Source organism: Apteryx rowi, unplaced genomic scaffold (assembly GCF_003343035.1).
Source record: "Apteryx rowi isolate R43461 unplaced genomic scaffold, aptRow1 scaffold_137, whole genome shotgun sequence".
In the NCBI taxonomy this organism is placed as follows: domain Eukaryota; kingdom Metazoa; phylum Chordata; class Aves; order Apterygiformes; family Apterygidae; genus Apteryx; species Apteryx rowi.
Window position 1 is genome coordinate 524,094 of NW_020447608.1, and position 21,659 is coordinate 545,752.

The 21,659-nt window shown below is 45.6% G+C and overlaps 1 protein-coding gene across 1 annotated transcript in view; it reads left to right on the forward strand.

The window, feature by feature from the left end:
* ESRRB (estrogen related receptor beta) overlaps window positions 1-21,659 on the forward strand; it is a 120,007-nt gene that overhangs the window by 85,334 nt on the left and 13,014 nt on the right. Inside the window, exon 3 of the mRNA XM_026057138.1 lies at window positions 8,868-8,984. Within this exon, the coding sequence (XP_025912923.1) occupies window positions 8,868-8,984 (117 nt within the window). The remainder of the gene's footprint in view (window positions 1-8,867; window positions 8,985-21,659) is intronic.

Consider the following 21,659-nt stretch of genomic DNA (forward strand, 5'->3'; position numbering starts at 1 on the left):
GCCAATTTCCCAGAAAGGGAGATTGCCTTCCCTCAGCTCCCCATCCCCAGGACAGCCATTCTCCCTGTGGTTCCCTAATTGATTGCCTGTTAACATGTAGCAGATGCAGGGAAGGAGTAAGTGGAGATTTTTCTCACCCTGTAATCAGCTTGGGCTGGTGGCTGAGGCACCAAAATGCTTTTATTTGTGGGAGTGGGAGAGTCTGGTGTGCTGTGGCTGGGGATGAGAAATGCTGACTACAGAGCTGAAGGCTAGGCCTGGGAGGAGTGGGCAGAAAATAGGGCTATAGAGCTTGAGTCAAGAAAATGCGCAGTTCCCAGGGCTCTGCTGTGCATGCTGACGCAAGAGGGGGAGTTCTCGGGTCTGAGCATGGCCTTGGGTATGCTGGAGAAGAGTTTATGTATCATACGTAAGAGACAGAGTGGAAATTATATTTCCAAAAGGTATTCATCCTGCAGCTCTATTACATCCAGTAGCTGGGTTAAGCATCTAGCTTTAGTGAGAAAATCTTCATCCAGGCTGCCTAATGCATATGTATGTGTGTGCAGAAAGCATACAGATATGTGTGATATATATATAGTTGCATGCCCTGCTTGTACTAAAAAGTTTTTTCCATGGTTCTGGTACTTGGGAATGGTGTTGACTGCCTGGTTTGAGCACAGAAATGGATCTGGGACCCCAGATTTCCCAGGTGCTCAGGAGATGTGCTAGCTAAATCCCATCCCCATTAGGGCCTGTGACCTCTGTGCTCTTGGACAAGCTGCTTCACTTATCTGTCCTTGAGTATTGAAATCTGCAAAACCAATGACTATTAAAAAGAGTACTTAATCTGCTTGATCTACACTTGGTAACTAATAAGTAACAGGTGTGCATGCTGCTGTAAAATGGGTCTCACTCCTTCCTGGATAAGAAGTCTACTGCAGCCCGATCTAGGTAGCTCTGATTATGAAGCAGAGTTTCAAGTGGAGCCTTCCCCTTCCCTCCATGTTCCCAGTGACCCCAGTCTACCTATTACTAATGTCTGTAAACCTGCATGACTTGAAGCAGGAGGATCTTGCAGTAGACTCTCCTCTGCCCATGCTCCAGCCACAACAGCGAGAAGGGCAGACATCCATGCTGCAGGACTTTTTGAGTTAAAGTGTAACAGAGCCTCTGGCAGACCCTCTGCAACTCACTTCCCCCCTTAGTCAGGTAAGGCCAGGCTGCCTTCCTGGACACCATGAGGGCCATTGCTTTTAAGTGGTGAAAAGGAGATAGCCTGAAAGCTAGTAGGGACATGGCTGGTTATCTATGAGGTCAGTACTAGAGCTAGGAGGCGAGTTTCCATCAGTAGAATTTTTCCAAGGGAAAATAAAGCCTTTATCTAGTCAGATATCCCTCAGGAAAATTTTGATAAGAAAAAAAAAAAGTTAGGAAAATCCAAACTATTCATTAACTTCAAGATGAATTGGGTTTATTAGGTTTGCTGAACCAAGTCTGGATTGCACAATGCATCCTAACCTGCCCATCAGGTTACGGGGAGTCAACCTGTGACCTCTCTTCTCTTGTGTTGCATGACCTGAAGCAAGGGCAGAAACCTAGAAACCTGTGTCATTTCCCCTTCGCAGCACTGGCAGTGCTTGAGATAGAAAGGCAAAGACTGGAGACAAGGGCATTACAGCACAAGCCACTGGTCTGTAGGTCTTTCTTTCTAAATATGGTGTTTGAACCCCAGAGCTGGACTTCCTGCATTTTGAGACACAGTCAGAAATTCTAAACTGATCTGAAGCACTTCCTGTCAAGTAGCTTGTCTGACAAAATTTTGATGCTTTTTCTTTATCATCACATTGCTTTGTGGGAACTGTGCTTTGGGTCCCCATTATATTCTAGTGGGACTCTGCATTTTCCTCTCGTGATGCAGTTGTCCTCTGTAAGAACGTGTGCCATGGGCATCATCTGACTTTGAGCATTGTGGAGGGTGCAATCTAGCCAAGATAGGAGAGAATCCGAGTTTCAGGCACCTACAAATATGCTGATATTGGTGTTTAAGATGGATCTGATTTGAAACAAAGAATTTTATATTCATTTAATTAAATGAAATGAAATAGATCTGTTACAGGAAAGATGATGTGTTTTGACATTTCTGAATTAAAGTGTTTTGAATTTCCATTCCATTCCATGGAAATCCTAACTAAGCCTTTCATCCAAATTTGGGACAAAGGCAAATGCTGAAAAGCTTGGTTTTTTTAATGGGATAGAAATTCTTAATCTAACTTCACTCTATTCATTCTTCTAATAGTTTGTTCAGTAGAGAGAACATTATATATCATCTTTTGTTCACCAGTTGTCGCAACTGGTAGGTACTCTTGCCTTTTCTGAATATTAAAATAGTAACAGTGATATGTAACCACGAGCCCTTTATTATTCAACATATTCATAATGATGACTACCCTGGCTGTATTATTCATCTTCAAATAGTGAAAATTAAGGCTATTTCTAAAATGTCCCACTAATATAAAATAAAATCTGAAAGCTCTGCAAAATAAATCTGAATTAACATTTCCTTTTCTGATCTTTGTGAATCAACTCACCATGTACTTTGAACACATACCTGTAAGTCCATTAGGTGATACAACAGGAATTGCAAGAATTGATATAGGGGAGAGCCAGACAGAGAAACTTTTACCATAATCTTCTTGAGTGAGCAGGTCATGAATCAGGCAAAAWTCTGCAAGCACATTCCAGAGCAATGTGCCCGCATCTGTGGATCCCCTGCTTGAGACTTCTAAGCATCAAACCCAATGAGCACAGCTACGCAATTGCTGTGCCAGGATGTGTTCCCTTCTACAGGAGCAGCAAAGGGCCTGTGAGATGCCAGAGGGGGGTTCTGTGTCCCTACCTTAGCAGGCCATGGCAGTCACACACAGTCCTGTCCCTCTGTCCTTCTCAGAAATGTGCCTGGAAGTTCTCAGGTGAGAGTTCACAGCTGAAAAACAAGAGATGTTCTGAGCTTCCCAAAAACTTTTGAGGCATAACCAGAAAACGTGCAATATTCCTAGGAGCTGGTGCCTGAGCACTGTCTGCTATCACAGCTCCAGCACTTGGAGTCAGAAAACCATCTCCAGTGCAACTCAGTTCTTTTAGCCTTGCATTTTCTTTTTTTTCTCAGTGTATCTGTACAGAGAGCTCTGTGCAGAAGGATCTTTTCTGTGAAACTTCAGTAAATAAGTATTTCTTTGTCAGAATCCCCATAGTTTCTGTGAGAAGCTACATAAAGCTGTGAGAAAGAGATGCATGCTGCCAGTGGAGAGCCCCTGGGCCCGTCTCCTGCATCCATGTGCAGGCAGGATGCTGACCTGAGTGGGTTCTGCAAAATGTCAGAGCCCTCTTGGATGGCAGGCTTGCCATCCTGAGAAGACAAAAGATGTCGTTGTTACACTTGTAGCTACCCCCTTCCCTCTGATAGTGTCATGAGTACTGAAGCCTTGGTCATCTCATTTCAGTTTTTCTTACTGTGTAAGCCATATGAAGTGTAATTTTGGTTAATCCAAGCACTAGTGCTTATCTCACCTGCTTTCTTGAAGTCTCATTTTCCCCCAAGTGATATATATGTGTACTAGTTTGTTTCAAAAATAGGAGACTCTGCTGATGCTTGTATATCTATGCTTAGGCATTTAGATCAGGGACATGGCCCTGGGAACCATAGGACAGCCCTGCTGAATATCAGGCCACTTATTAAAGTGTCTAAATACACATTTACAGGTCCAATATTTGAATCCCTTCTTTGAAAATTGTGGCCTAAAAAACAGTCCCCGCACCTTACTCAGTTCACTAAGGAGATCTTCCTTTGATTTTTATAAAATACCTGTCCTCACACCAGGTCACAGATTATGTGATGCCTCAGCTAGAAGGGCTAATTTATGCAGAAGATAACAGAGAATTCCCTGTTTGTGTATTATCTATGTTCCCACTGTTCCGCTGCAGGTGCCTGGTACCTGCTGAGGCAGAGGCACTGCTGATCTGTGTTCACCAAGGGCCTTGGGACAGTTTTCTGGTCCCTTTTCAGTGGAATGCCCAAATGACCAGTTTATCTTTGGAACAGGAGATAAAAAGGATTCAGGACAAAAGCTTTTGGGCCCTGAAATGAAGAGGTCCTCAGAGCTAGTGGGTTGTTGAAAAGTCAGCTCTTTCTCTTGCAGACTGTCCCAATCATGCAGAATAGCCGTACCGCAGAGGCAGTATCACACTGACTGCCTGATGAGAGCTTCCTGAACCTGTAGTGTTTTGCAAGTATTTCTTGTAAAAAAAAAAAAAAAAAAAATTGGAAGGTGAGGGAAGAGTGTAGTAAGTGCTACAAAAAACAGGATAAAAGGAAGCAAGTGTATGAGCTGAAAAGGCTATGAGATGGATTTTCCTGGGAATTCCTGCGCTCAACCATCAAATCCCAGGGGACAGGCAGAGAGTGGCACCGCACTGCTGATCACAACAGCAGTGTATTTTGTCAAATCACAGGGCTGAAAGAGGTGATTTTCTGTCTTGAATTAAAGGAATATGGCACTTAATAGGCAGATATACCCAAACTCAGGCTTTTCCCTGAAATTCCAGAAAAACTTCAATCATTGGCCCTGTGCTCGAGTCACCCAAAGAAACAGGAGAGGTCTGCGTGAAGCAGTGCAGAGCAGGACAGAGATGCAAAGAAAATGGAGAGGAGAGGAAAAGAACAGTGAAAAGAGATGAGGAATCTAGAAAGAGAGGAGAGGGTTTCTTTTAGTCTTTGTTTGTTGGTGGTGTTTGTTTTTTTTCCAGAAAACAGAGGCTGGAAAGGTTTTAGCTTTAAAGAATTTCCTGGCTACTTCTGTCTGATCTTTCCTGAGTTTCCCTGGATAAGCCTGACAAGCATTTATAGAAGGACAGGATCCATAAGTAAGCTGAGAGCAGCATGTGCTGCTTTCAGTGCAGTACAAATTCTGAGCTCCTCTCCTCTGAGGGGATCGTCTGTACCATAAACAGGAGCTGTGTGGAACGTTACTATGTTCCCCAAGCTCGTGGAGGCATTCTCCTCTTTCCATGGTGAACATGGGGTCTCTTGGATGACCAAGCTCTGGTGTGCAGTTTTCAGATGCTCCTATTATGTGTGCACTGGAAATTATGTTCCAAACTATTTAGCAGTCAAAGGTACCCATTTTACAGAAAACAGGGTAATTTTGCAGCTCTTCAGCATAAAAAACATGATCTGTCACTTTAATAGTCCTTGGCTGCTCCTTAGTATCTCTCATCTAAAGGTTTTAAAGTGCAGTTAGACCTTAATGAATCAAGACTCATGATCTCCATAGAAGGTAGGTTTGGTGCTCATTTCATTTTGCAGAAAGGAAAACTAAGACACAGAGAGGAAGTGATTTGCCCTCCAAGGCCACATATGAAGGCTTAGAACAAATCCAGACCCTGATCTTTTCACCAGCCACTCTGCCTCTTGTTTTTTTCAAGTCACTTTTTACCTAAAATCTTGTGCAATGACATCAGTGAGGTCCAGGCAGGTTTTTTAGATCAGACATAAATATTGTCTAAAGCGAGGAAAGCACTTTTAATAAGCAACAGTTCAGAGCAAGGCCTCGTCCATTAGATTATCCTGTCTTTTGCCCTTTTCCTCTGGACCACGTAATCTGTGGTTGACAACAGAGAGACTTGCCTCAAATTTATCCTCACGTACAGGCTCGTCCATGTGAACCCCTGTGTGCACACACCCTTCTGCAGGGACTTGCAGCACCCTCAGCTGCCGCAGAGAAGGGGAGGCTCTCTCTGAGCCCCCCTTGCTGGCAGCCGGGCTGGCAGTGTGACCGCCAGCCGCTGGGAGGCTGCTGGAATTTCGATGAGTTAATCTCATCACTTTATCACAGGGCACTTACAGAAATTACAGGGAGCTATGAGCAGCTTGCTGTGCTGGCAAGCGGCCCCAGGACCCATAAAAGAAATTGAGAGACCAAAAAAAAAAAACAAACAGTCAGAGAACTTCGCTAAAGTTTTGGAGACAAGTTCTGCTTGGGTAATGCTGATTATGCCTTCCCTGGTGACGGCCCTGTTTCCTGCAAAAATGACAGGCACTGCCTCCAGCCATAGCTCTCAGTCCATGCCACACAGAGCATGTTTTGGATCCTGATATAAAACTCCATTTACTTTGGCAGCATTATCTTGGGATGATTTACTGTGAAGAGGGTGCATTGGGCCTCACCTCTTTGCACCTGTAAAAAGGGCTGTAAGACACAATGCTGGGCTCTGACTGGACACGGTGTATGGAAGGGGCGCACAAGGCTGTGCACAGTGGGAAGGCAATAAGGCATGCTGAAAGGGACATCCCACCAATGCTGGGTGTATTCTTTTCACCTGTGCTTTTACCACCTGTCCTGTGGCACTACGTGGTGGCTACTGTTTTGCCACACAGGAAGGGGAGCTTGCCCAGTGCCCACCCTCCTCTGGCTCTGCTGCTGTAACAGTCGTGATACAAGTGCAGAAGTGCCTGTGACTGCTGCATATTCAAGCTGTACATACACTGTGTATACACTGCCCTGTACCTAGTCTAACACTATCACAGTTCAGTTGTGATGTCTAGGCTCTGCAGACCATATCCAGTACTTTGCTTGTCAAGCAGGGCCTTGGGCTGGAGGCACAGGGAAGCTGGGGGATCTGTTTGACACAGTGTAGAAGGACTTCATGCTGTCAGATGGGGGCTCTTATTGCCTCCAGTTGCAGTAAGGGTTGTTGCTTTTGGTGTAGTGAGTCTGTGTTATGGGGCAGCTTTTTGGTCTTGGGAACACAAAACATGAAATCTTACAGTTCTCTAGAACTCTGGGCCTGGTTTTGGCAGGTGAAAGGCAAGCATTGAAACAAAGGCAAAACTCTCCAAAGTAAGACCCTGTTCTAATTTTATCTCAATTATGTTCCTCTTCTGTTCCTTCCTGTGTGGGGCACAGCAAGTGTCAGATCCTGAGGTCAGGGACCTGTACTCACAGGTCTGCAGTGTGCTCAAGCTCTGTGTCTAGAGCAGGAGTTTACTACCTTGAGATCAAGCCTGAATCTCAATTTTCAGCTCTCTGAGAACCTTGATACATTGCTGCCTATTGAAATTCAGTTCCTGCACAATGACGAAATATAGTCTGAATGGAAGCAACTTGTGCAGCACACTCTGCTCCTGCAAACGAACTGCATTTTGGGGGCAGAGGAGCAATGGTGAGGAACGTGATGGCTGTGTGGCAAGTTGAGGGTCTGACAAGACAAGAGGCGAGGTGGAAGGGTTGCACCTAGCAGGCAGACCACCTTTTATGCTTTGGGGTTTGTGTGCTCCTGGGATTTCACCCAGAAGGGACCAGCCATGGTGTGAAAAATCAGCTGGTACTTCCTTCCTTTTGAATCTCACTGCTCTATCTGTCTTTCCACTCAGATTCTCAATAGGCTTTACAAGTGCTCAGTTAGCCCCATGGTCTAATCATTACCCCCAGAGATGGTTATGTATTAGACATTGGTTCTTAGGCAGAGGAGTGAAGGGTCTTGCACAAGAACATAGAAATCCATTGCAGAAGTAGGAACAGAAGTCAAGACTGTTCTGCCCCTGTGCTACTAATCTGTAAGTTCCCTTTCTGATCTCCTGATGACATACAAAGTCCAGAATGTGTGATCTCTTTGCTGTCATCTACAGTCCATCCTACTGCTCTGAATGAACTCTTGAATCTTAGTTTCCCACTGTAAACCAAAAAAAAAAAAAAAAAAGAAAAGAAAGAAAACTTCCCATTCTTCTGAACTGACTGTTGAACTCAAAAGCACTTTTTGGAGCTGCCTGTTTTAACCAGTAGCCAGACTTCCTTAAATATATTGTCATTGTCAAAGCATTGAGCTTAAATTTCCAGTCTTGCTTTACAGCAAATGTTGAGTAATCCTCTTCAGAAACATCATCTTCAGAGTGAATGGCAGGATGGAGACAGCCATCTCTCTTTTTTTTCTGGGACTAAATAATTATTGCATTACACTGTGGTCCAGTGGGATGACACTTACATTCTTATATCGCACCCTTGCATCCATGTTTCAGTTACACTCTTTCCTTGTGGTTAAATATGGTGTGACAAGAAATAAATTTGGAATGCTTGTCTCCTTGTTGGGTCTTGGAGGCAGTGTTGTGAGGTGATTGTAAATGAAAGGGAATGAGGAAAGAGACACTGATGCTGCATGCAAAAGGCATGACAGGCAGGTGTGCCAGGACTAATAAAGTAAAACTGGAAAGGAAATTTGCATAGATGGCCTGTAAAATGAACCCAGGGTATCTTATACACCTATCTCAATCTAGAACCATTGATTCCCTGCTGACTGTACTGTGTCAGATGGCAGGAGGAAGCAAAGGAAGAAATGTCATCTCCCAGGTCTCTGGTCCCCAAGCAAGGCAAGAAAGGACAAATGACATCCATCCTGCAGACACAGGGCAAGACTGGCAGCAAGGGGAAAGCTGCTAGTATCTAAACTGCTCTGACTCGCAGCCCTGGACTGCAGGGAATGGGCCAGGTTATAAGCAATGCAGCACAAGGGGTGATGATGTGCTTGGAGGACACTGTGTGCCTGAAAGCCTAGTGTTGCAGTCAGCCGCTTGGATAGGTTTATCCCAGTACAAAAAATTGCTTTTGCTGAAATGTGTTCTAATAAGTAGTGACCCAGGCTCTCCAAGAGCCCTCCCCATCCAGCTATGGTCTCAGATTATGTGTGTGTGCAAATGGCTGAGCAAACACACATTTAGACAGGCTGCTGGTGGCTGGAATATCTGAGCACTGCCCATTACAGGCAGAGGAACCGCTAGTCCTCAGATCGGGGGGAGAACACAGCTCCTGGGTGACCATCTCTGTGTTTAATTGCAGGGAATATTGAATACAGCTGTCCGGCCACCAACGAATGTGAGATCACGAAACGGAGGCGCAAGTCCTGTCAGGCCTGCCGCTTCATGAAATGCCTCAAAGTGGGGATGCTGAAAGAAGGTAAGACAGAGTGGAATTGAGAATCGCTCTGTGCCTCAGCAGGACCTGGGACTCTATGGCAAAGCCTTGCAGGACCTCCTCGAGTAGCTACACATCTGCCCTCTCTGGCTTCCCCAAGGCAGCTTTTTACAAGGTTTGTGAAGGAGTCAGGATGGGCAGTGACATACTGCCAAGACGGCAGTCAAGAGGGGAGGGTAGTTCTAGACGGCACCCTCATTACTTCTGGCACTTGCAAATTTGACAGATAAATGGAAAGTTGCTGTGCCAAAGTGACTTTCCTTTCCTAAAGGAGGCCCAGGCTAGGGGTGTTGCTGTCCTTGCCCCTTAGCTCACTTAGAAGTGTTGGGGAGGAGAGACTCCTGCCTGCTTCTGACTGGGTTGGCCTGGCTTCTTAAGGGAAGGATGGAGTTACTGCAGCACTACGGCACAGTGTGCAGAAAAGGTCTGCCCAGTTTTCCACTCAGAAGATTTTCTGAAGATGGTGGGAAGCACAGGTTTGTCTGGGAGCTGTGGGTCCTCTGCCCTGCATGCTCAACTGTGTTGTGCTCAGTCTATTGATCTGTTTAGCATTCTCTGAGCAGTGCTCAGCTTCTTTCTCATGCTTCTTTTCCTCCCTCCCCACCCCCAGTCCTTGTCCATTCAAGGTGAACCACATGGAATTCAGTGGCAATTACACACATTCTTATGGATTGACTTTAAAGCTTTGTTTCCCTGGGGTCCCTCTGGGAGAGGCAGAGGGAGGAGGGGGAAGGAAGGAGAAGCATTGCATGTAACCCTCTGCATTGCTGTACCTGGCAGAGCACGGTGGCCTCAGTTTAACCACAAGGAACAGCAGCTGGCTGTGGTCTGCACAAGTCCAGCATGCTGGAGCCAAGATGCCAGCACACAGCTCACTTCCAGGTCACACCATCTTAGCAGCCAGTGATGAATTGCATGATGTCACCTGAGCGTACATTGCTGTGTGCTGGGGCTCTCATTTCTTGAGAGGCAAGTTGATGGCAGCCAGTGTTGTTAAGAATGTAGATTAGATGTTAAACCCTGTCCTGTTCTTTGATGGATGTGTAGTATCTGTGGTTAAATTTCTTCCTGCCAGAGCTCACCAGTTACCAATGGGAGGAGAAGCAGATTGGTATAGTCTGGCCCTCCCTGACCTTGGTGCAGTGGTGATGGAATCAGAGGATCCTGATCTACTGCTGGAAGGGAGGTGCCTATTTCTGGAGTAAGAGAGGGACCACTGGAAACCTGTTTCACTGCATCTGTTCTGGGAGGGATATATCCCCTCATCCACGTGCCATTCCCTGCTAGTGACACTGGCTTTAGTGGGAGTGCAGGCTGGTAATGAGAGAGCCTGATCATATGGTTTGCATAGAACAACCCTGAAGGCATGATGTGGATCCAGTCACTCCACAGAGCATCAGCATGGGTYCAGGCTAGTTGTCTCCCTGTGTCTGTGCCGCCCTGCATCCAAGCTGTTGAGCATCTCAGAGCTGGTAGCTTGGGGAGCAGGGCCGCAGGAGCCCCTGCTAGGGTGTCTACCTGAGCCAGAACTGAGCGTGCTGACCAGCTGGGGCACCTCTGTGCTACTGATTCCAGGAGCGTGACAGAGTCCAGAGCAGGGTCAGATGGAGCATTTTGTGGCTTAGCCTCCATGTTGTGTGAAAACCATTAACTCTTTCCAGAGCAGAGGTAGGTTGGGAAGCAGTGTATGTTCATTCACACTATGCTGTGCCTGAGATATCACCCATCACAAACTGAAATTTGACTCTAAGGTTGCTTTAGTGCTGAAGTGTCTTTTGTTATTCTTATAGTGTCTGATTTGGCATCATTACAGCCACTGGTGAAGGGTGGTTTGCTATTGATGTTAATCTATCTGTGATCCTGCCCATAACTTTTAGAGCTGTGGATTATACAGTATAAAGATTTATTTATAGTAATGGGATATAAGAACACATGATAACATGAGGAGCAGAGGAGCCTGCACTAGCAATCTGCAGAATCTTGTGTCCTAACACGGAGTGGTCAAGTGATGTAGGATTTTTTTATCATTCCTTTTCTCAGTTTCCCTAGCTGTGAAATGAGGCTCATACTGCATTGCTTTGCAAAAGGATTGCAAGGACTGATTAGTTAACTTTATGTGAAGCTTGGTGGAAGTGTGCAAAGTATTAGTGTATGGAATTCAATCAATACACATCTTGAAAAGCAAAATCCAAAAAGAGACAAAAAATGGTTTTATGGTCTTTGGTCTCCACAGAGGCAGGAGTTTCTGGAAAGAGCGAATCCATAATAGTTTGATTTTCTGCTCAGAAATGCAGAATTGACAAGGGATTTTGGATTATAAAAGGTTCATTGGTCTCTTCTGTCTCTGATCTGTCATGCTATTAGCTCATCCATGCCCTTTCTCTGCCAGGGCAGGAGTGTTCCTTGCTGTACATTTCTAGTAGTTTGCCTGTTTTTAAAAGTCCCTGATGTCTTGGCTTCCCCAGAGAGACCATCCCGCAGTCCCCAAGCACTCACTAGGATGAGATGTGCCTTGATACTCAAGCCATGATTTTTTTCCTTTCAATAGTTCCCCCTCCTACTTCCCTATCACCTCAGTTTACGTCTCCCTTCTTCTTTGGGTTTACCCTGACAGAAGTCTGTTAATCCATTTTTTTTCTCCTGCTTGTTTGCCAGGGGTTTGGGGGAAGAATTGTGTTGTGGTTAAATGAGATATCTAGAAACTGATTCCTCTCATGCCCAGTCTCTCCGTGATATATTTGGCATGGGGCTGATAACTTATTGGGGACATTTCTGGGTAAAGACACTATCTTTCCTCTGAAAGAGTATGAGACTCCATCAGTACCTACTTAAGGGCTTTATGATTTCTTCTCAGTAAGGGAGGAAAGACTTTTTTAACTATTGTCCTTGTACAGGATGATGGGCATGTGGGGGTAAGTCTGCTCTTTGGGAAGAAGGAGCAGTATTCAGAGATGGCAAAAACAGGTAGTAATGATTTCAAGCCTGTGCCTTGCTCCTGAAATGCTTGGCTTGATTCTGTGGGAGGAGACTCAGGCTGTCCCCTTGGGGAGTGCATATGAGGGTCACCACGTGTGTCCTCTCCTCCCCCCATGGCAAGAAAGGAAGAAAGAAAGGAAGGAAGGCTGTAGCAAGATGCATGGCTGTGACTGTGGCCCTTTAAGATCTGGGGCAACTGCCCCTAAAACAGCAGTGCAGGTTTGCTCTGGCAGTGCAGAGTGAATGAGAATCAGGGCAGGAAGAGAGCCGACAGAGCAATCAATAGGTGTCTCAGATATCCAGGCCACTTTCTTTAAGAGAGCTCCGATCAATGCATTGCAACGAGGGAGCTGCACAGACACCAGAGCTTTGCTGTCTCAGGTTCTCCTGGTGTGACACTGCAGGGCAGGAGAGACTCACTGGGGAAAGTGTCAGGCAGAAGGCTCTGTGGGCAGAGCCCAACTGGCTCAGATATCTGAAATGTTGGCCTGTCTGGCTGCTTGTCTCTCACTTTCCCTTCCATCTGGAGTGTGCCCCTAGATAGCATTAATTAGCCCCTCATTAGCAGACTCAGCTAAGAGGCCAAGGGCTGCCAAATCTGGAATCCAAGATTCCCAGTCCCAGTGCCACTATGGAGAGGTGCTGTACCTCTGTAAACCTGCTACTCTCAGCCTTGCCAAGGTGACAGCTTGCAGGGAGCTGGAGATGGGATCCCTCCACAAGTCCATAAGGTAGAAGTGCTCACACTCTGCAAAAATCAGGGAAACTTGAGCAACCTGTGATAGCTGGCATCCTCAAATGGAGACAATGTTCTCTACAAACATGCCTGGCCAGTGGGGATGACCTACAAGGGAAAGCATACTCTGCAGCTCACAGGGTCTTGAGAGGCATTGTTCAGAGCTGCATACCCCTGTCTTTGGCCACCCCACTGCTTCTCTTTGCTTCCAGCATTGTCTGTCTCCTGCCCATGATGTCCAAAGTGTAGCTATTTAACTCTAAATCCAGATCTCTGCTTCTCTAGGATGATGGATAGGAGAATTTCAGTGGTTTGGCAAGTCTCTTAAAAATCTCACTATGCCTTGTCAGCTTTGGGGAGAATATACCCTTGCCATTCATGCTCTATCCATCCTTGACCTTTCTGTTCTATGGCAGTTTGTTTGTCTTGGATGTAATTTCAGATGACCCATGGCTTGTGTAAGTGAGATCAGAGGAGGAGGGTTTGGTTTGGGACATTGGCGGGTTAAACATGATCTCCCTACCTTGCTCTCCACATCCCTGCTGCCTCTCTGAAGTCACAGACCTGTGTGCCACCTTGTAAAACATCACTGTGGTGAGGACTGGGATGTCAGTCTTTCCCTAATTGAGTCAGTCCACGAGAGGGAGCTGTTCTGAGGACATGGGAAGAGGTATGTGGTATAACAGGTGAGAGGTGATAGGATGTCAAGGTCCCTCAACACAGAACTCATCTTTGGGTGAAAAAGGAGTGAGGGGACTTGTTTGGAGGCACTTGGGAAGCCACAAACAGAAAGACAGGCAAGCAGAGGAGGAGCAATACTGGATGTACCAGACCTACAGCAAAGGTGCCCCTGCTTTCGCACATCTGGCAGGCTTCCGGCCAGCTTTTAGGAAGGCAGCAGCTGTAGAAGTTCATGAGCAGCCTGGCTGATGTCTGTCCATTTTGTCCTTTGCTGTTGTGGAAGCCCTGTAGAAACCTTTTTTTCAGTGGGAACATTTGTGCTGTTTCTAAAGCTGCATTGCTCCCTGTTCTGTGCCAGCACCTCTGCTTCTCATTGAAGATCTGCAAACTCCTAGCAGTGGTCAGGGCTCAGCCTCACCGTCACTTCCAACTTTTGAAAGAGTAACTTTTTAACCTTCCCAAAGCCACATCCTCTCAGCATCTTCTCCTAGGATGCTGCATTTCCTTTCAGCTCTGCTGCAGAGGGCCTGCTGGGAAACTGCAGAGATGCAGAAAGAGCACACTGACTCTGAAAAAGAGAACAAAAATAGATCATAAACACTTTCATGAAGTGCATGCATGTGCATGTGATCACATGTCATATCAGAGAATGGCAAACAAAAGAGCAAAGTAAAGAACTGTCTAAAAAGTCTTGTCCAGGCTTTGAGATGATGTCCATTATCCTATCAGCCTTTGAGTCTTTTTTTCCTTCTTAAAAAGAAGAATGTTTCATGTTGCTGAAGACTGGTTGTCTCCTGCTCCCTGCTGGCACTGAGACTTGTCTCGTCTGAGTCCTGTGCATGATTAAGGCCTAAGATTAATTTTCTGAGATGTGTGATTGGCTTCTGTCCAGTTCCTAGCAGACAGGGCAAACTCTGCCATTGCTGGTTAGCTTCCAAGAAAGAGGGCAAAGACTGAAATGGCCCTGGGGATGTGTCCAGTGGATAGACCAGATACAACTTGTTTCAGAAAGTAGAGTCTGGAGTCGTCCAGATCTTCGAGCATTTCTTGTGATAGACAGGAGTGGCAATTCCCAGAATGGGAAACATGCCCCATATGAGATGCTTTGCCCCACTCTGAATGTATTTAAAGGAAAGCTGTCCTCTGGCCTAGACTCCTGGCTCTGAGGAGTCATCCAGCAGCTGTGTTTCTTGTGTGGTGAGGGTAATGCCCACAAATACAAGAAAAGAAGGTAGAGGAGAGGTTGAGTCTGGATTTGGATACAGAAAAGGTAGGCTCTTTAACACCAAAAGAGAGGGAAGGCAATTATCCAGGAAAGGCATATGATGTATTTTCTTTATCTACATGCCACTGTTTCTTCCCAGAAGCATATCTGCTGTGGTAGTAATCCTAGTTACAACCATTCCTTTCCTGGGCTTTGCTCCTTGTCATACTAAGGAATTTCCATAAGAAATGTTAGAGAACATCTTAACATTCAACAGGGCATCCAAATTCTTTGTTACGAATCCCCCAAGCTTCTGGACTCTCATCTGTCTAATCTAATCTATTTCTTATGTACTCATCACTAGAATATGTGGATACCAACACCACAGGGCCAGGTAGTGAAATATGAATGAGAAGTGAACAGAGAAGAGCCATAGAATTTACCCTACTCATCTTTCTATTAATTGTTCCCTCTTTCTTCCTGTTTCCAATGCCTATTCATGGGAATACTCTATGTCCCAGGAGCCTGCAATAACCTTATAACTAACCCTTGTGCTGTCGAGGTCCTGGAGGTGGTGCCACCACCTGGAGGTGGTGCCTACTCCAACATAGAGATGGCAGAATCTGAAATCTCAAGTGGAGAAAAGAAGTTGCTGTCTCTTGAATTCTTTCTCCTCCTGTTCAAGACCTTGGCTGATCAGGAAACCCTGTAGCCAGTGGAACTTTCCTAAAGTTTAGTCCTAGCTCTGCTGTTTCCCTGACCAGCTGCAGCCAGTGGCTGATATTGTGTTTCCCAAGAAAACAAAATCTGTCACCCCTGTGCACGCTTGGCTTTGTCAAGTTATAAATTGGGTGCAGTCATCTAGTATCTAAACAAGGGATTCCAAGACACTGGCAATCTCTGACTACTTCCACTTAATAACTTTGCCTTCATCCTTCACTAAAATCCAGATAACTGAATCAACAGCAAGAGCTCATTTTCAGCAATGTAACCAAATGCAGGGTGTTTAATTTCTGTTTTTAAGCATCAAAATCTCTCAGAGGAGCAAAATGTTTCTAACAACCTCTCCCCTCTCCCTTCTGCCCCCATCCTTCCTTCCAGACCATGTGTTCTCAAAAAGATATTTGATTTCAGTGAAAGCTCAGCTGACATCCCTGCAATATGCTTGGGTTCTTGCTTTGTGCTTCCTTGGAAGGATGAGGGCTCCTCCGGGGATTCTGGGTAATTGGGTTAGTGGCCAGCTCATGTCAGGAAATTAAAAGGCAGCCCCGATCAGGTTGCTGCTGCATGGGATTTAATGGCTTTGTATTTATAGAGTATTCTGCCTCCAGCCGGTGCCAGAAATATCACTATTGGAGGCATCCAAATGAAAAAAGAGAATGAAAAACGATTTTTCTTTCTCTAAAATACCCCTGTGTTTAAAAACTGACAGGCAAACCCCTGTCCTTTGAAATAGGATCTCCAGGTGCAATGAGTGGCATCTTGATGTCTATATCATCCACACCCAACTATTTTCCAAGGCATGAATTGAGCATTTGCGATGTGGCTGGAGCTGGGCTGGATGGTGGCATGACATAGAGCATGTGCTGCTTTTGGCAGGAGTACTATAATTCTCCAAAGAGGAGGTCTCCAGTGGATGTGCTGTTCACAAAGTGCACATTGGGCTGGTGGCACTTGGTATCTGTTTTCTGACCACAAGAGCTCTCCTACCCAACAAATGTCCTCAGAAACAGGAATTCCCTAGGAATTGAAGGGCAGGCAGGCTGCAAAAGCCTGCTTGACCTGATCTAATCAGTCTATAGGCCCTTGTAATGTGGGAGATGGATTTTCCAACCCTGCTGCCCCCTCCCCTGGCTCTTTCCCTGCCCTTCCATTGCAGGTGTCACACCTAGGTGAGCTGGTCTGCACCATGCTAGTCTCAGGGTTTTTCTAGGCCACACTAACCTGCAGCCCTCAAGATGCTTTCCTAGATTACAAATGACTAAGGGATTTGCACCAGCTATCTACCAGGAGATTTTCCAGGGACTGACATGTATTGTGTCTTTTTCCATACTGGAATCTCAGAGTAACAAGAAAGGACCTGGTTGGGTTTCAACCTCTCCATCTTCTCATTAGATGCTGATTTTTTTTTTTTCTGTAACATATTTCTTTTCCCTTCTTGGCAAGCCTAACTTTTATGGTCACTTTGACTCTCTGTTTCCTTGACAGGCCTCCTCCTGGCTCACTTGTCCTATTGCCACATCTTGTTGTCTCCTGAAGTTCATACTGAAAGGGTAGAGGGAAATTCTCCATGAGACACTTTGGGCACAATGCTTCTCCCTTCCTCTCTTCCTGGCTCTCAGCCTACCCCATCCAGCTTCCTTGATCCAGATTCCAATCTGTGTACTTTAGACTGCAGCTCTTGGGGAAAGGGACATCTCTATTACGTGCAGAACACCACCCCAGTTCAGGCCCCGGGAGAGCAAGCAGGCTGCCCTGGTGCAGAAACTTCAGCTCAACGCGTAGGTAGGCAGTGGGCATAGGACATGGCTTGTATATCTAGGGGGAGCTAGGAAGGGCAACCCTGGTGCATTGCTCCCTGGCGAGCACTTGCCCTGTGTTCCCTTCAGTTGTGTCCTTCTCAGTCTGAACACATATTGTACTGTGCAAGCCCTGTAGCTTGGCTCCTCTGCTAGCTCTTCTGGCGAGATGGATCTTTCTGTTCCTATCAATTCATGAGCATGTGATAGGACTCAATGGAAAGTGAGGTGAGGCTAGTAATTTGACACGACAGCTGATTTTGGGCCTAGACTGCATTTCCCACTGGCCAGAGTTTAGCTTCACAGAGCTTTTAAGAGTATTTTTAGTTCYCAGAAAATAAAAGAGAAACCAAATCTGACTCTGTGTGCTGTTGCCTCTGCACACTCGGCTATTTTTACTTCCGACAGACTGGGCCTGGGTCCAGCTTTTAAAAAAAGCTGGAATTATTTTACTTCCGTTAAGAAAAAAAACCCCAAACCTGATGTTATCAAGTCAGCAAGGGGACATCTGATCCCAAACTTGTCGGGCAGACATCTCTCTTAGGGGCATGTCAGAGAAATGCAGGGAGCTTGAACAGATCAGCTCTCCCCCTGCAGAGGCTTGGTGCTGGCACAGACCTCTTTGCAAGAGCACTTGGAACACGAGTGGCACCAACAGGACACTTAGAAAACTGACATCCTACCCCAGGTAGGATGCTGAGCTGGAAAGTCCTTCCCAAGTCTTGGCCCCTGCTCTCCTCCCTGCTAGGTYCTGGTGGGCTCCAGCAGCCTGGGGAGCTGAAAGTACGCTGCAGGTGTGTTGGCACTCAATACATACTGCTGCCACAGGTGCCAGCTCCATGCCTAGGTCAGATGGGTGCCAGGGTGCCTATGCGGGGGTCCCCAAAGATGTGACAGCGTTGAACAACCAACATTTCCTTGCAACTTTCCTAAAGGTGGGTTAGCATAGGGTGGTACTCTTCAAACTTTCCCCTATACTGTTGCACCTCACAGTGTGTATGAAGGAACCCTCCCTTCTCTGCTGCTCTAGCAGTCCCTGTCTCTCTACTGCCATTGTCAAGAAGGGTGGTCCAGGAGTGCCCATGGTGGTGACAGTTTTGCAAGATGAGTGCCTTCTCTCCTGGGAAATGGCCAGTTATGGTCCATGTGAAAAATGTTTTTTTGCAGGAGATGGAGGGCAACTGCTTTCTCTTGCTGTTGTCTTGATAACAGGCTGTGGCAGCAAATCCTATGCGAGATTCTTAGGTAAGGACTGGCTGCATCTCATAAGTGGGCATTGCACTTTGCAGTTAAACCTCATGTGGCTGCAGAGTTGGTGTGAAATCTGCCCTTGGGAATGCAATGTATGTACCACTCCCCCTTTCTCCAGACCCTGCCTCTCATCTCCCTTCTCCTTATGCCCTCTCTCTTTCATTCACATCTCAGTTTACATCCCCCTCTGTTTCTCCACTTGCTGCTTTCCTCCATGCTGTTTATCTGACCTCACCCACTGTGATTCCCCATTCCCTTTTCATGTTCCTCTCAGAACTGCATTGTAACCGTCCTCCTGTGATATCTTAAAATCATCCACTGAGCAAATCAAAGTAAAGCAGCAGGCATTAACAAGCCACCTGAAAGCCACAGCTCAGTATCAGATCCTGATTTTTGGCCATGCCCCTTCCTGCCATTTAATATGACCCTTTAGGCTATCAGATCTTTGGAGAAGGGCTCATCTCTGAGTTTCACAGTCAGGGACCTGAAGGTTGAAATGCCTTTGTTTGTTTAGCACCTGGGGTCGTTGTATTCAGCAACTGGCACTGGGACATGCTACGCAGAGGTCAGCCTATTCACCAGCTCTAAGGCTGGAGCTGATGATGGCAGGGTAGAAGAGCGGCTTTGCAAATGCTGATTGAAAACATTTGCCTCAAGGAGTGTCACGCAGGATGGGGAACAAGAGGAGGACAGATACTTGTTCAAAATTAACAAGCCAAAGTCCTTGGGTGAACAGACCTCTATCTGCTCAGCGAAGGAAGGAGGGATGGAGGGTAAATCTCCCTGCATCTCTTTTATCTTTTTTTAATGCACTTAAGTCCTTTGTGTCCTTATAATCTGATTGAGGGTCCCTAATACTGCTGCAACCTGTGCAGCCTTCCCTCTGCCAAGTACTGGCGATGGCATGCCTGCCTGTCTTTCTCTCCTTTGGAGTAGGAAAAGATTTCCTTCCCCCATTTCCTCCCTACCACTCTCAGTTTCCCCCTCTCCACTGCTTATCAAACTGCACAGCAAATGCATTCTGGAGAGCTGTGCGCTGGTTACTTCTGGGCTGAGAATGGCTGTCTCCCTGTTCCAATGACACCCTGCCCACTGGCATAAGGGAATGGATTTTCCTGTGATCCTTCTTCTGTGGGGGTTCTGAGAAGCTGTGATTCAGGACTGAAGTCCTGCAACCCTTCCTGGGTTCCTCTATAGCCTTTAAATGGTGTATTCCCGACCCTTTTCATTTTCACACCTGGTTACTTGGTATTCTGTCACTTTCTGGAATTTGTGTCCCTCCCTTCATTCCTGGCTATAAGTAGGTGTCATTGATTCAGCAGAACATGGTGTAGAGGTCTTCTTTCTTGTGAAACCAGTGCACATTTACAGAGAGGAAGAAATCATAGGGTGGAAATGAAGGTCTCCTACCTAATTCAGGACTTTGTTAGTGCTGTTCCTCAGGGATCTCCCTAAATAACCTTAGGTGTGCGATTCCCTGGCTGCCCTTTCTGAAATCACTCTCCAAAACATGTTGGGGTTCCCAGGAAGAAGTCTTGSCCACAGGCTCCCTCCTGCTGGGAGTAGAGCTAAAAGAAGCAAACAGTGGGCAACATTTTTTTAGAAATACTGCAATGTAACGGAGGAGGGAGGTGGTACCTGTGCTCAGGGAGGTTGGTGAATTCTTCTCACTGGGTAAGAAATAGAAAATTTGCCTGGGGAAGGAAAAAAACTCAGTTGGATCTGAGTTCACCCACTCTGCTTTGTCTCTCTCTCCATTTTCCCTTATCTGTCATCCTCCAATAGCAGCCCCTGCAGCAGCAGTTCCTTTGCTCTGGAGAGCTCACGGTCTGCTCATTCCTGCTTCTCCTGCACAATAGGAGCAGCAGGAATCTGAAAAGGAAGCAGTTGTTCAGCATTAATAACATCATGCCTATGAGCTTCTGACCCAACACACCATAGCTTAAAGGTAGTGCCACCTAGATTGCCCTGTGGGTGTTGTTACTGCCATGGAGACCTTGCTGTCAGTCTGTATCACTGAGTGCTGTTGGCCTTTGGGTGTTGGTTATTCTTGTTGAGGGGCTAAGCTGTTGTACTGCTTGTTGATCATGCTGGTTTGGGTGCTCCAGCTGCGAAGAGTGCCAGGATCCAGGTGTTGGGACAAGTAATGGTTTCATGTGGTGCAACGGGGGGCTGGTATGAGCACAACTGTAAGAGATTGCTCCTTTCAGTGACACAGTAAGTGTAGTAATGCCATAGTAAACATGGCATTAGTTTGAAATGTGTAGTATAACTGACAGATGTGTGCTTTTTTCTGGGGAAGAATATTTCTAGCAGGTTTTTCAAATGTACAAGTTGTTCAAAAACATTGCTAAAACTAGTTTGGAGTGTTTGTTTTTAGTTGTTTGTGTTTATGCAGTGGATTGATTGCAAAATATTAATGGCTCAGCATGATTAGTAAGTGTATGACATAGTTGGTTCCTGTGATCTGACAAGGATCTCGTGCATGTTTCTAAGGAAGTACTTGTATATGCAAATTCAAAATTTTGTTTTATTTGAATGCTACTACATTTAACTTGAAAGATTTTTTGCAATGGCTGTTTCTCCCAGCAAGACTGAGTTACCCCAGTTTCACAAGAACTGATTACAAAAGATCATATGGCTGGCTAGAAATAGCTGACAACTGGACAAATATCTATGGGCTTTTTCACAACTCATTTTTAATATTGTATCTTGCACTGATACAGCAGTTCAACTGCTGTTCCTGTTCAATTGGTTATTGATGCTGCTATTGTCTTTTACATGGGGATAGTCACTGGGAACTGTTTGATGTGCTATTTGCAGTTTGATTCACTGTATTTTGAAAAAGCTGCAACAAATTCTTCAGTGTCTCCCTAGTTCAACTTTATCGTTACTTCATTGTTGTATAAGTTGTTTCTATTTATTTGAGTTCTACTTCTATTACAGTTGCCTCACTTGATAAAACCTGAAACATCTTTGCTGTATTCATATTTCATAATCCATTTGCTATAGGTAACATTTTTCAAATATAGACAGCGAGAGGTCACAGAACATTTAACTTCTCATTTTTAAGAACAATCTAAAAGCTTATTTTTATAACTGCAGGTTTGATTGACATTTCTTGTCTTTCTTTTTAAAAACAAGATCATCCAGGGGGCATCAAAGTCTGAAGCCTTTCATTTGCCCATAAGATACAAGAGTTTGAATGGGTTAATTTTTGTTTTCATTAATATTCTGAAGAAAGCTAATGTCCATGGCAATATTGTTAGAGCTGGAGGGAATCTATCTGG